This window comes from Semicossyphus pulcher, unplaced genomic scaffold, assembly GCF_022749685.1.
Source record: "Semicossyphus pulcher isolate SPU_LCO1_2020_fin unplaced genomic scaffold, fSemPul1.0.p SCAF_14, whole genome shotgun sequence".
Taxonomy (NCBI): Eukaryota; Metazoa; Chordata; class Actinopteri; order Labriformes; family Labridae; genus Semicossyphus; species Semicossyphus pulcher.
In genome coordinates, this window is record NW_027211648.1 from 3,019,939 (window position 1) to 3,034,642 (window position 14,704).

Genomic DNA, 14,704 nt, shown 5'->3' on the forward strand with positions numbered 1-14,704 from the left:
GAGATTTGTTTTACCTAAATACGGACTGTCAGGCAAATAGATATCCGTCTACTGCAATTTACTGTCATTACGATTTCTTTTTTAAAAAAAATGTTGGGTCTTGCTCTCTGGGATTGAGGCATTTGATACAAAAATATTTAATGCAATATTAAAAATATAAAATCGAGAAGGCAGCAATACTTGATACTTGAGAAATTAAGGTGATTAGTGAATTAGTGAACTTACTGTTTCAAGACTGATTTAAAGTAAAGAATAATCATCAAAAGACAAATATTTCTCTCTGCGAGTACATTTTTAAACCTTACCGTAATGAATGAAGATCATTGACTTTAAGGTGAGATAGGGTATGTTTTGGATTAACGTCAGCACTGATTTTAAGTGGATATTTATTGAGCTAAAACGTGGGGGGACCAGCCATTTCAGTAGTCAAGTTCTACCTAGAAGGTTAACCGAGGGCAAAAAGTTCCTTAGCTTCCAGCCTGAGAGACTGAATTGAGGGCAATAATACCATTGGTGTTGCTCTGCTTTCCCATGATTCATTTCGAAAAGAATAGGTTCTAGTTATTTGTATCCATAGGGGTTCTTGTAGCGCACCGGTGACAATTTTAACGCTTGTCTTAAGCGTTCCGTTTTTCCGTTTACCTAGTTTTATGAGCTTTTATTCGGATAACCAAGTCTATTACCAGACACTGGTTTTTATTTCACACTTGCCTGCAGGTGAGTATATCCGCACATGACCGCTGCAGCTAATGTTAACTAGCAAGGCCAGAGAGTGTGTGTTAGCTAGCTTGAGCTAATTAAGCTAGTCAACGTTAAATGTTAAGGATCCCCACTTTTTATTAAGCATCTATCCCGGTTTTGTTCAGTTAGTAACATTAACAGTCAGTAACGCTGTGCATGTTAATAAATGAATGCTTCGTTAAACGTGACATTACCCAGCTTAACCCCGAGAAACGTTCACTATATTTCCTTAGTCTTCAGTTTGTCATTCTCTCCTCTCTGTAGGTTTTCCTGTATAATTCAGGATGTCTTACCCTCCTCCGCTCAACCGCCAGCAGATTGGCATCCCGCAGTTACCTCCCAGGATCCCCCCACCTCAGTTTGGGGGATTTGCCCCGGCTGTTCCTCCAGGTAATGTCACTGAAAATGTGTGTAGCCACAACAGCTGTGTGTTTGCCAATCGGGTACTGGGACCCTTGTCTGATTTTAAATGCTAACAGTCTTATGAGCAGAGGGTTAAGTTGCATTTTGAGGTGTCAGAGTCACTGTTTGTTTTCTTACATGTCAGCAACCGAAGGCTACCTTTTGGCAGCTAGGTGAATTGTTTCTGTCCCAAATCTACAGCTACTTGGCTCACAATTTGAGGAGATTTCAGACTAACACATCCGTCCTCAATGGAATATTTCCTATAGTTGTCAAACATACAGTTACTGCTCTTGAAACAAGGACAATCAACACATAAAAGTTTTGTTTGGTCAATTTAATAATTGTAATAGCCATTAATACTCAGGCCATAAATAATACATATGATATAAAGAAATAGGAAAACAGTATTATTTGTCTGTAAACCTTGTCAATAATTTGGTAATCACACACGCACAGCAGAAATGTTATATCTTTTGTGGTTGTGTGTACTTCTACACATCACTGTATGGTTTGATTATTGTGTTTCTATTTTCAGGTACTCCCATGATCCCGGTTCATATGGGTGTCGTGACCCCCACCCCCACAGTGAGTTATAATTTGGAGTTCCTGCTGCATGCCATTTAAACCATCAGCTGTTCTGCATGAGTTTTAATTAAATACTTAATCCTTACACATTCACAGTTTTGTTCAAATGTTGATCAAGCTTGCAGCTCAATGTTGGCAGTTTAACTGACTGCGACACTTAATATAAGACTCTTCTAATATAAGTAACTATTGAGAACCTAAAAATGTAAGTTGCTGTTGCAGGTTCTTGTCCCGACCGCAATCGCTGTAGCACAGAAGCCGATGGTTCCAAAGAAGGAGCCTGGCGGCATCAGAGTCAAAGACATAGACGACAGCGGCGGCCCCACCACCACCGTGTTCGTAGGGAACATCTCTGAAAAGGCATCTGACATGTTGGTCCGACAGCTCCTAGCAGTGAGTTAACCCAGTGTACCCACTTCATCTGTTGTTTGTCTAAATACTGCATTACATTGTAATGTCAAAATAATAAGTTGCTACATTGAATGATTGACATGAGTCTTTTTACACTGATATCTGTGATCTGAAATTTGAATAATTCTCTTCTTCTCTTCTTGTCCGATGTAGAAATGTGGTATTGTTCTAAGCTGGAAAAGGGTCCAAGGTGCCTCTGGGAAACTTCAAGGTAAAAAAGGTCTTCACCTGAAGGAAAACTGGTCACTGTACACCAGATACTATATTAAAGAGTCTCTTTAATCCTTTTTAAAAGTGTTCATCCATTGTGGATATAATTTGGTTTCTTTTGCACAAACTTTACAGAAAGAGACTCGAGTGACATCACAAATCGCTTTTCAAATGCCATATTTTTTCTCTTCAAATATTTCACTTTATCATGTGTTTTGTTGTTTTTAAACTTACGTGAAACCAACTTTCTCTCTGCTCTCTAATCCTTAAAGCTTTTGGCTTCTGTGAGTATAAAGAGCCTGAGTCCACACTGCGAGCCCTCAGGCTTCTGCACGAGCTGCTCTTAGGTGATAAGAAGCTGTTGGTCAAGGTAGATGCGAAGACCAAGGCCCAGCTGGATGAGTGGAAGGCGAAGAAGAGGAGTGCCAACGGGGTATGCTGTTCACATGTTGAGTGAATGATAAAGATTTCTATTGCATTTCTATATGTTAAAGTAGGGTGGGCGATATGACCCAAAATTTATCACAGTATTTATTTTTTCTTTTGGCCGTATCGTATTGCAAAATGAAAAGGTACTCTACGCATAACTATCTAGCTCTTTTTGGCTGACCGCCGGGGTCAGCCCTACACATGGGTTTGTAGGTCACTGACTGACTGACTGACTGACTGACTGAGTGGCGGTACTTTCAGAGCCATAGAGAGAGAGAGTTGCGACATCGCAATGGTGGATCATGGAGCATATTGGACCTCCACTGGCACGACTCTCTGTCTATACGGCTCTGGATACTTTGTGCGGGGAGTAGGCGGGGCTGCTCCTCCGCTGCTCGTCCGTTGTCCTCACCTACGTCTGCAGCGCACACCTGCTTTCAAACACGTTGTCATCGGTCCTTGTAACACATTGTCCACAAAAGCGCACATTCACCTGATGCGGCATGATCAGCCACATACTAGGTTTTGACCTAGTCTTGTTGCTCTATTGTTAATGTAAGGGAACACATCAATGTGTTTTCTTGTACATATAAACAACTAACAATTATACTTATTTTTCAGGCCTATTTTCTAATTAACAAAACAAGAATCCTCCTACTTTTACCACACTTGGTTCAGCGACTATTAAAAGACTTGTGAGCTGCAACCGGGTTACTTGTCCTCTACCGTTTCTAATGTATGTTTAATCAGCGTGACCTGCCCCGTGACGGGAACTTTTGGAAACGAAACTCACGCATCCTACTTCCTGTCGCCAAACGCACAACCTCATGCCGTGTGTGCAGCAGGTGAAGCCGCTAAAAGTAATCACTCCGCGGCACGTCTGCTCCCGGTGCTGTGGCCGTTCATGCATGCAGAGTGTCAGGTCTGTGTGTGCTCTGCGGGAGAGATGCACTATGTGATATCAGACGGACTTTTTCTGTGGATAAGTTATGGAAAACGAGAAACTTGGGAAGTTTTTGTTCACGTGTGTACCAAAACCAAAATGTTTGTGTTCATTCCGCTGTTGACTGAACTGCAAAATCTGTGTCGTGGCAGAACGTGACATCGGTGACTGTGTGAAACCGGTATACCGCCCACCCCTATGTTAAAGACAATTCCATGTTTATGCCTATCGACGTACAGGGAACCAGTGGTGGGTCAAAGAGCGGGGACGAAGATGAGGAGGAGGTTCTTGATGAAGAAACCCTGCGTCGGGACCAGGTTGTGAAGGGGGCGATAGACGTCCTCATCCGAGAGTATGCAAGCGAGCTCAATGCTCCCTCACAGGACCCCGACAGTCAGCCTCGCAACAAGAAGAGGAAAGAGAAGAAAGAGGAGGTACTGTTTGCCAACTGTGGATGTTCTGTGATTTGTTGCTCTTGTATAGAATTCACTGTTGAGAACGGTACTTAGTGGGTTTCCCTTTTCTTCTGTCTGTCCTTTGTGTAAGGAGGATATCAATGCCATGGAGATGGAGGACGACAAGAGAGACTTGATTTCCAGAGAGATCAGTAAATTCCGCGACACACACAAGGTAACGAATCAAACTGCTGCTTTTACTCTGTAAATTTAGGTTTGGAGAAAAAAATCATCCGATTGGAAATTCTTTAAAGGAAAATCTAGCTGCAATTTATGGAGATAATTCCTCTGCAAAACCATTCTGTTGCTGTCATATATAGTCTAAAGGAAGCCAGTTTTTATATAGATTAGTCAGTCAAATGGAATACAGTATAGTAGGTGTTAATTCAAGGATTTCTTTTTGTATCAAATATTTAAATGCTACATCAACCACTCATAGATGGCTTTATATTGTCAGTCAGTGTTTCCAAATCCGGCAAGAGTTATGATTGTTATTATTGATCAGACTGATTTGAGACTAAAGCTTTTAGCTCTGCACAAGCTAAAGAGTGCATGGACACAATGTGAAATTCCGTCTTAAGCTAATCTATTGATTAAACCCCACCAATGTGGTAGAGTTCATTTGGTGACTAGAGCAAGATGAATCTCAGAATCTCAGCTTTGGAAAAAGTTGCGAGGATAGGATGTAAGTATGATCTTTCCTTTCTTCTTTACTCATGTTGGGCGCTCCCTTCTGGAGGCGTTGCAGGGGGGCAACTGGCTCTCACTTCGCTGCCATTTTATTTAAAATGTGGCAAACAAGCTGCTGCTGGGACTTTTATGTACAAATTACTAGTAATGGCCAAATGGAGCATGTCGCACTGAGGCCGGAGAGCTCAGTGAACCTCTGCATGTCCTCAGATGATAATGATGTGTTTGAAGAACACACACACAGTCTGAATGAGCCTAACCACTGCAGTAGTTTGAACTGCAGCCTGTAGTGAAGCAGGGAGCGCCCCTCCACAGCACTCAGTGGTCTGAAGACAAACAAGGTAAGTCCTTGTGTCCTTGTTTTCAAAGCTTTTTTTGTTAGTTCTTTTTCTTTGTTCTTTGTTTTGCTCTTTAATCAATCAGTGAGAGAACAATTAAATACATTAAATATATACCAGTGCATTTGAGGGCTGGAACTGGGCTTAATCTGAGTTTCAAAGAGTAGCCACAAAATCAGCATTTTCCTTTTAATGGAATTTTAGAATAAGAGGTAAGTTTTAGAATTTAAAGCTGTCAGAAAACAGGGTCACACAATGAGAGGCAGATCCATTACTGACTTGTGAGGTACATGGTGCCCAGATGTTTCAAAGCCCTCCCTCTGGATTGGATTAAAACCATGTTAACCGTGGTATACGAATGCTACTTTGAATCAAGTCAAAACAAACAAAAACAAATCACGAAGCTAATTTAGAGTAAGATCAGCCCCCTTTCTTTCTCTCTATTCTCTTTTTATTTTTCTTCACCACTCAACAGCTGTCAGACCCACATCTCGAACATCCCTACCAACATTTACACGTTTGTTAAAGACGCCAGAAGGCTGTTTGAACTGTGGGCCTGACGCGGTTGAGTTTTTAAATACCATTTATTGGGTTGGAGAGGCCAAAGAGACCCCAGAGGACATTCTACAGGTAAGACTGCTTCACTCATTTCCTTGTGACAAAATGCAATACAGTGTCTGACTTGTTCTAGACAGGAGTTAACAGAAACAAGTTCTTGTCAATGTTATCTATGTGGATAAACTGTTATTAGATCAGCTGCTTCACAGGAATCATTTGGAGGTTTTTCCTGATTATTTTCACTTTGCACTTGACCTGCTTTTCCTCCCACACGTAGCCTGTAGGATGTGTAGGGGCAGAGAGGCGCTGAAACCGTAGTCATCACCTGTAAGTTGCACCCCAAAAGCTCCAAAATGGTCTTTAGAAAATGTCTTATGTCAACTACTTAAAAAGTAGACGCATTATGAATATTACGTGTTTTATTCAGTATTTTATGTAACAGTGTCCTCCCAGTTCCTAGGTGTGGTACTGCTGTAGACAGAACTCCAACACTCCTGCAGGGGAGCACTTGCGTTGCAGTCTGGCCCTGCTGCCCTGCGTATCAGATGACCATGTAGAAAACACATGGGAGCTGATTATGTAATTCACTTAGTTGGGCCGTTTGCCCTGTAAGCCCAGGCTTGTTTTAATCCACTTGGCGCCCCCAGGAAAGACCACACCAGGGTGTTATATAGTGGTGATCCTAAGAGTATAGTTAGAACTTGTTGAACTAATGGCTCAAAGCCGATTTAGCTCTCGTTGAACACTTTTAACTCCAAGTGCTTTTAGATCACTGCATGTGTGTTTGTAGCACGAGAAGCTGAATTAAACCCTTAAACCCACAGAATCATGTTCAGCCAGTCAGAACCTCTGAAACTTTTCTATTCAATAAGATGAACTGACCTGTGTCGCCACAGCACGAGTATGAGGTCAATGTGAAGAATTAAATTAGCAAAAAATGGGAATAACAATTAATTCTAATGGAATATAATTAACAATTAAATAGATTAATTCATATTTTCTGCATGTATATGTTATCAAGTCAGCATAAGTACGATTGCAGTGCGTCTTAAGTCAAGCTAAACTAAAACAATGTGAGTGTGAATGTACTCACAATAAAGGGAAGTTAGTGGGGATAATACAAGATATCCTTTATATTATAAGAAATAAAAAACTCTACTTTTACTAGAATAAAATACAAAGATGTCAAAGTGGAATTCAGCTATTTAAATACCACGGCCCCTACTTTTAAAAAGTTTTTGCATTGTTCCAGCAGATTGCTTCATCAGGCAGCTGCAAAACTGGTTATGATGGTTGCACGTTCAGTACGTCCGCCTGAAGTGCTTATTTTTGCCTCCAACCGGCTCGTATGTTTTTTCTCAGTGTCTGACAGCATTACAGAAAGGATCTCTTCAGAGATAGACCTTTCTATTTAAGTAGGATCCTCTTTAAAACAAACAGAAACCACCTCTCTTTAACGCCACAAAACTCCATTGACAAAAGCAGCATTTTTATCATGGGAGTTGCTGGTCTGCTGCTGCAGTGTTACGTTTGTTTTTGTGTTGTAGTCTGACTTAGGTGTTTTTAAAAAGTTAGTTTGGATCTGACACTATAATTATGTAAGACAGAAGAACTCCAAAACCAACCAGCTGAGGCGGCGGTAGACCAGCATGTTCTGTCTTAAATTACTGTTTTTGTCAATGGAGTCTGGTGGCTATGAAAAGAGCTGTTACAGTGGCTGTTTCTGGTTGCATATTACAGGTTAACAAAAAGATATATCCCTGTACCCCTTTCCATAATGTTTTTAGACACTTTGAAACCAAAAATATGTAAAAATATAGATAAATAAAATAAAATATAGATTTGTTAAATGTAAGGATAATATAAGAAAGCTAAAAGTCTATATGCGCTGACACAGGTGGGAGAACATGCTGTTTTGTGGTATAATTAAAACCACATCATGTTAAAAATCATGCATTTTAATCTACAGTATCTTTTGCGTGAAGTCAAATCTATGACCTCATCAGTTGCCTAACTGCACTTTGATTGGAAAATGGACGGATGTAGGTTTGACCGTATTTGCCCACAGCTGAGTTTTTATTGGAATGGCCTCTCATTACATCAGAGCATAATCTCAGATCACTGCAGAGCACAGTTACTGCAGAGGACGAGTTGACCTGTTACATATGTAAGAAAAAAATCGTTCAATACGAGCGTATGTGACGAAGGGGAAGGCTGAAAACCGGAGCCAGGACAGGAAGTGACCCATGTACGCTTTGATGTAACAAAAATACAATATTACAAATGTTAATAAATGCCAGTAAAACAGCAGAAAAGATGTATTTAACGTGCACACACGCCTACATTAATGGCTTTAAAGCAGCAGACTACTTTTTCAGGAGGAAACATCATGGCTCAGAGGACCTCACTTGCAGCAGGCAACCTCTCCAAGGCATTGAGGCATGGCAGTATGTGAGCATGTCTGGCCAAGGGAGTCAAATCATTTTCAGTATCATGTGTTGAAAAACTTTGCGTGTGTATTTTACTATCATCTTTTTTTATATATTGAGAATCTAGTAACATGTTTTGCCCCCTTTTCTTCCTCTTGGGCTCCTGCAGAAACTGGAGGAGGAAAAAGGAAAGAAGGAAAAGGAGCGGCTGGAGATCGAGAGGGAGAGGAGAGAGAGGGACAAAGAGCGGGAGCGCGAGAGGGAGCGCCGTGACCGCGAGAAAGAGAAGGAACGGGAGAGGGAGAGGGACAAGGAGCGGGACAGAGACAGAGATCGCGACCGCGAACGGGAGAGGGACCGCGAGCGGGAGAGGACGAAGGAGCGAGAGAGGGAGCGGGAGAGGGACAGGAGTCGAGACGTCAGCGAAGATCGCAGCAGATCCAGGTCAGTTGTTCGGCTGGTGCTCGTTTAGGACTTATTTTGACACCAGGTTCTGACTGTCATTAACTTCCTACTTTGTAGATCCTTTCTTAACTGTTTGGAAGTAAGGGTTGTTCCATTACAGGTGAACAGTGTTCCTACTCTAACTTAAAGGGACATTTTACCCAGTGTATGCTTGATTACCCAAGTTGTTGCAGATGTCCTCTGTACTTGACATAGTTGGTGGCTGAAAGAACTACTGGCAACTTAAAGATGGTGAAATGATTCATTAAACTACTGTAACTAATTGTGTTCTGCAGAGAGAGGACTAGAGAAGATAAAAAACGAGACCGTGAAGAGGATGAGGAGGACGTACACAAACGCAGAAGACTTGAGAGGAGGCTCAGAGACAAGGAGGCTGCTTACCAAGAAGTGTGTAGTGTATCTCTTCGGTCGTTTTGATATGAAGAATATAATTTTAAGACTCTTCTTGTTTTTCCAACTATGATTTTTCTGTCTTCTTAAAGCGCCTGAAAAACTGGGAGATCAGGGAGAGGAAGAAATCTCGTGACTACAGCAAAGACACGGAGAGGGAGGACGAGAGGCGTCGTGAAATGGTACATTGTTAGCAAATACCTTTAGTTTGACATCATCTGTAACGTCAGACGTGTTCGGATGAACTGCTGGATTCACTTATATACATTAAAGTGTTATTGTGTTTAATTTCAGATGAAAGAAGCCAAAAGACTGAAAGAATTCCTTGAGGATTATGACGATGACAGAGACGACCCAAAGTACTACAGGTGATTATCCGAATGCACTTTAGAAGAGTGTCTTACACACTTGTGTTTTGCATTTGTCAAGACTTGACTTCTTGCTCTCCTCCTCAGGGGCAGCGCTCTGCAGAAGCGCCTCCGTGACCGAGAAAAGGAGACGGAATTGGACGAGCGAGACCGGAAGAGGGAGAAGGAGGAGCTGGAGGAGATCAGACAGAGGCTTCTGGCTGAAGGTCACCCTGACCCTGATGCTGAGCTGCAGAGGGTGGGTAGAAATGCGTTAACATGAGCTTTAGTAACCTGGTTACACATGGCTCTCTCCAGTAAGCTGATTCCTGAATATCATGTGAATCAGTAATCAGAGTTGGAGAAAATCAGGACATTTGTTTCCAGCTCATTTTCTGCTCGAGAACACAGATTGCACTGCCGTAGCTGCAGTTTTTAACAAGTGCACATGTGCATAACAAAAGCCTGCAGATGGGGAGGTAGCTGAGCAGCTGAATGAAAGGAGGGGTTGCACACGAAGCACTTGTGCTCTTATTTACAGCAAAGTCTCACTTAAACTGATTCAAAAACTAAGTAGCCTCTACAAGTCTAAATAAGGAGAAATCTTGAATACTAACCTGCTGTATGCACTTGGTACATGACTTTACGGTAACCTGGACGAGGAAACATGGGATATTGGTATTTAATTTAGCTTGAAATTGTTTGAGTGTATTTTTTGGGGGGGCTTTTATGCCTTTATTGACAGAGAGAGGACAGTGGACACGCAGCAAAGGGCTGAGGGTGGGAGTCGAATCCAGGGCATCTGCATCGAGGACTGTGAACTCTGTATATGGGCCGCATGATTTAATCAATGCCTGTGATTCATGCACCAAGAGTTTCCCTTTTATCTGTCATCTTTTTGGTCTTAGTGGAACAATTATTTAAATTACACAAGTCCTCAAATGGTGACTTACTTGCATGAAAGTTAATCAGAATGTGAGGTCAGTGTTCTTGTCTTGTGTCTATTTGTGAAGATGGAGGAGGAGGCAGAGCGCAGACGACAGCCTCCTCTGAAACTCGAACCCGAGGAGGAGGTGCACCAGGAGAAGTCCCACAAGGATCGGGATCGGGAGAAGCGAGGGTCAGTGAGGCCAGCAGAACCGATCCCCCGCCCCCCGCAGCATTCGGACGACGACGACGACGTGGGAGGGGACGAGGATGACTACCCCGATGGTGAGGACTCGCAAGAGGCCAAACCGCAGCTCAAACCCATCATGCGACCAATCACTACAGCTCCCTCAGTGTCCTCTGCCAGTGGGAACGCCACTCCGAACACACCCGGCAACGAAACTCCCACCGGGATCATCATTCCAGGCGAGAACACACCTGAGGTCCAACCTCCAGAGGAGCACCGGCCCAAGATTGGACTCAGTCTCAAACTAGGTGAGTGCAGCAACAAACTAACTCATCATTTCTTTTTTATTTAGCTGTTTAGTTCCAGAAAAGAAAGTTGTTTCTGTTCTCCAGGTGCCACCAATAGTCCCAGCCAGCTCAACGTGGGGAAGCGAAAGAAGCTGGCAAGCGTGGAAAGTGTTTTCAACAAGTTCGATGACGAGGAGGCAGACGAGCAGCCTCGGAAAAGGAAACTGGTTCCACTGGACTACGGTGATGATGACAAGAGCCTCGGACTGGACGGAGCCGAAATTTCAGGGGGCAAAGGCAGCATTAACACGGAGGAGAAACGCAAGCACATAAAGAGCCTTATTGAGAAGATCCCCACAGCCCGGCCGGAGCTCTTCTCCTACCCTCTGGACTGGACCATGGTGGACTCGGTAAAGAGCCTCTGCCTGTTTGAAAGATTTTACCCACTTCAGAAGTGTTTTAAAGATTAAGGAGAGTGGAGTCATTTGATATTGTTCTCGTTGTTCTTTCTGCAGACTCTGATGGATCGCCGCATTAGACCATGGATCAATAAGAAGATTATTGAGTACATTGGTGAGGAGGAACCCACGCTGGTTGATTTCGTCTGTTCAAAGGTTTGTGATTGTTTCTCTCCGATCAGCTGCATTGATTTCAAGCTTCACACCATTTTTCTAAAGTAATTTAAATAACAGAAAATATAAAAGCTTCTGAATATATTTATTAGTAACAGGCAGCAGTTCTGTGTTTTTCTGAGGTGGTTGTTTTGCTCCGCTGCTCACTTTAATTTTGTATCTCTTCTCTCCAGGTGATGGCACACAGCACCCCTCAGGGTATTCTTGATGATGTTGCAATGGTAAGTTTATTTTGGTACTGGGTCACAGAGTCACTTGTCATCTGTTGAACTTAATTTTTATTCTACCTCTCATTTGGGTTGTAGGATTGATTTATACACAACATATGTGCCAAAATATAAAAATAATATACATATAAATGTAAAAATAAATGAGTTTCTGTTATTTTACCTTTTGAATTTGGGAATTTTTAAGATGCGTTCAAGTGCAGCAGCTCAAGCTAGATTTTAAGGGCGCTTTCACACCTAAAGTCTGTTTGTTTGATCCGAATCAAAGACCAAATAGTTACTGTTACGGCCTCTATAAAACACACACAATGGCTCTAGAGATCGAACATAATAAGGACGCCAAGACCAGAGTTCCAAGTTAACAAATCATTTTATTTCAACCAAAGACCTCTAATTAGAACGGAAACCAAAGTGAACAAACAAAAGGGGATGAGATCCCGGCCAAAAGGAACAAAAGATGGGGAAGGCCTGAGCCAGCCATGCAGCTGGCCGTCGCACTCAGACCATCCCCCTTAACCACCTGAAAGAAATTCTACCTAACAAAATAAGAACCCGAGAACTAAACTACCAGAGAGCTCCAACCCAAACTAAAATAACAAAACCGAGCACGCTAACCCGAGCATGGGAAAAAGAGAGGAAAAACAGGAACTGAGGAAAAGAAAGATGTCCCCCAGAGCTGCGCTTGGGCGTGTGTGGTTCACTTCCCTCTCCTTCTCTGCTGGCCTCCTTTTATTCCCCGCTCTGATGAGGAGGCGGCCTGATTATTGTCAGGTGTTCCGCTGGCACCTAAACAGGTAGAGGGAAAGCCAGAGAGGGAGAGAGAGAGCGCAATAGAGCGGGGGAGGAGACACAGGGAAACACCACTACACTACGCCTACAATCTGTGTGTAATAAGGTGCAGTCACAACTGGTGTGCAGCGCAGCGCGCTCACGAGCGGCCGGCACGTAACAGTTACAATGTTGCATTTTGCCTGGAGTTTGGTTTGTGTTCGCTCTGCAGCCTTAACCAGCAGACCAAAAGTTTTGATGCGCAAAGAAACTGCTCTCTGATTGGTCAGAATTTCCACATGGGAAAACTCCCTTAAGTAAACAGAGGGAGAGCACGCTCCTCAGTCACACTCAACACGATCACAGAGAGGGAGGACGAGAGACAGACTAATGTTTTGTTGTCTGTGTGTTTTTTACTTTTAACCAACATTGTTCGACAGTTCGATCAGTTCCACTCTCCTTTAGTTTTTCACTGAACACTTTGAATACCTCCCAATTCTTGTGCATTTGTGTAATTGTTTGATCAGCCAATATTTCTATTTCCTCATTGCTTCCCCACGTTTGTCCTCTACTCATCTTGCTGCCTGGCTGCCAGGCTGTCTCTGCACGCGTCAAATTCTGTTAACATTGACCTTGTTGATGATGATTACCAAAAAAAAACAAACAAACGCCCCGTGCACTGCCTGTCAGCACCAGTGTCCGATCACACTTGAAGCTGTTAGTTGGCACTTACTGACTTTGTTCCCTCCTGTCTTGGTCGTTGCTTGTGTTGTATTAACTCTCAGATGTACGTCACTTTGGACAAAAGCGTCTTATAAATTAAATTGTAACATTGTAACAACCAACAATGCAGTTTTTTAGTTTTTTTCTTATATTAAGTCTAAGTCAGATTATGTTCTTACCTGAATCGTACCGGACCGTGATTCATTAGGAAACGGTCAGAGTCTCGTCTTTTCTGGCGGACCATGGTCCGGTGGTTTGGTCCGTTCGAATGCGTGTTCTCACCTTTCCAAGCGAACCAGACTTTCCGAGTGAGGTCCGAAAGCCCGGACCAAATCTGTCAGGCGTGAACGCACCCTAAGAATTTTTCATTACAGTTGGTCCTGAAGAATCTATATAACTTTGATATGACAGTCACATTCATTGCAAAACTTTTTGGGCTGTTTGATGTAATACTTGTCTTGCCTGTCTGTGTGTTTAGGTTCTGGATGAAGAAGCAGAAGTCTTCATTGTAAAAATGTGGAGGTTGTTGATTTATGAAACAGAAGCAAAGAAGATCGGACTGGCGAAATAAAGACCTTGTGTCTCTCTGTCTGACTTCCTTAGCTCACAGTTCTGCTGCCTTCAGTTTTTCTGGATTAGCAGACTGTAAACATGTGTCCATACACCCCTCCATTCCATCAGCAAGGAGCGGCTGCCTTGTACGTGTGTGTGTTTGGAAGGGAAAGTCTGAGCTGTGAACAGAACGGGTTTGCACAAACATACTGCATGATGAAACTTTGGTTGTATTTTTTTCCTTTGTTGAGGCGAACAGCGGTTGTATTTCACTCATCTGTTCTCTGATACGTTGGACACATCCTGCTTTGATTTACTGTTGTCATGTTGAGGCACTGCTCCGTTGTGTGAACTAATAAATATGCTTTTTTTTAATATAATATCGCGTCTTTCTTTCATGCGTTGCCTATTTTATTCCTCTTCACTTCACTGATTTTACGTGCAGTCATGCTTGAGAAACAGTTTATTTTTTTAGTGTTACATTCCTCCTCACTTATTTTGTTTATTAATTCTTCAAAATAAGTTAATAAGGTTTTCTGTTGCTTTGTACTTATCAAAAAACCTCTCAAATGATAGACAGAACTAAGACAGATGTGATTAGCATGGTAACTCATTTACAGACATGTTTGTTCTCCCAGCAGGTACCTAATTAGACCAGGGACATTCTGTACCAAAATAATCAAAGCATTTCTTTATCTATTTAAAATCCGCTGTTATACTGTTTTTATTCTGTTATGACCTCATAAATATACAAAAATGTATTTTGTTGTTGTTGCACATTTCCTACGTTTTTATAAATACATGTTAAAAAGATGGAAGTCGTACAAAAGTACAGTTTACTCAGTTCCACATTTAAGTTATAATTCCAATTTACACGTAGATAATGCCGATATGTTTTTATATAAATTTAAGGAGAAACAGTGGGACATATGACTTATAAAAATAAAAAAACTAATAACTAAACTAACAAAAATGTTAGTTAAATAAAAAAACTACTGCATCCTG

General features: G+C 42.1%; 1 protein-coding gene across 2 annotated transcripts; it reads left to right on the forward strand.

Moving 5' to 3' along the window:
• The first annotated feature begins 560 nt into the window (after window positions 1-560).
• rbm25a (RNA binding motif protein 25a) lies at window positions 561-14,073 on the forward strand. Of its 2 annotated transcripts, none has more exons than XM_069661450.1 (18): window positions 561-717; window positions 1,006-1,131; window positions 1,682-1,731; window positions 1,954-2,124; window positions 2,296-2,353; window positions 2,625-2,785; window positions 3,964-4,158; window positions 4,271-4,354; window positions 8,364-8,638; window positions 8,935-9,046; window positions 9,142-9,231; window positions 9,344-9,417; window positions 9,505-9,655; window positions 10,410-10,818; window positions 10,903-11,207; window positions 11,313-11,411; window positions 11,603-11,650; window positions 13,626-14,073. In XM_069661450.1, the coding sequence occupies exons 2-18, from the start codon at window positions 1,026-1,028 to the stop codon at window positions 13,716-13,718; spliced, it is 2,481 nt and encodes an 826-aa protein (XP_069517551.1). In that variant the 5' UTR covers window positions 561-717; window positions 1,006-1,025; the 3' UTR covers window positions 13,719-14,073. The 2 variants fall into 2 exon arrangements, with proteins under 2 accessions (XP_069517551.1, XP_069517552.1); XM_069661451.1 differs by having other exon boundaries at window positions 4,274-4,354.
• The last annotated feature ends 631 nt before the right edge of the window (window positions 14,074-14,704 follow it).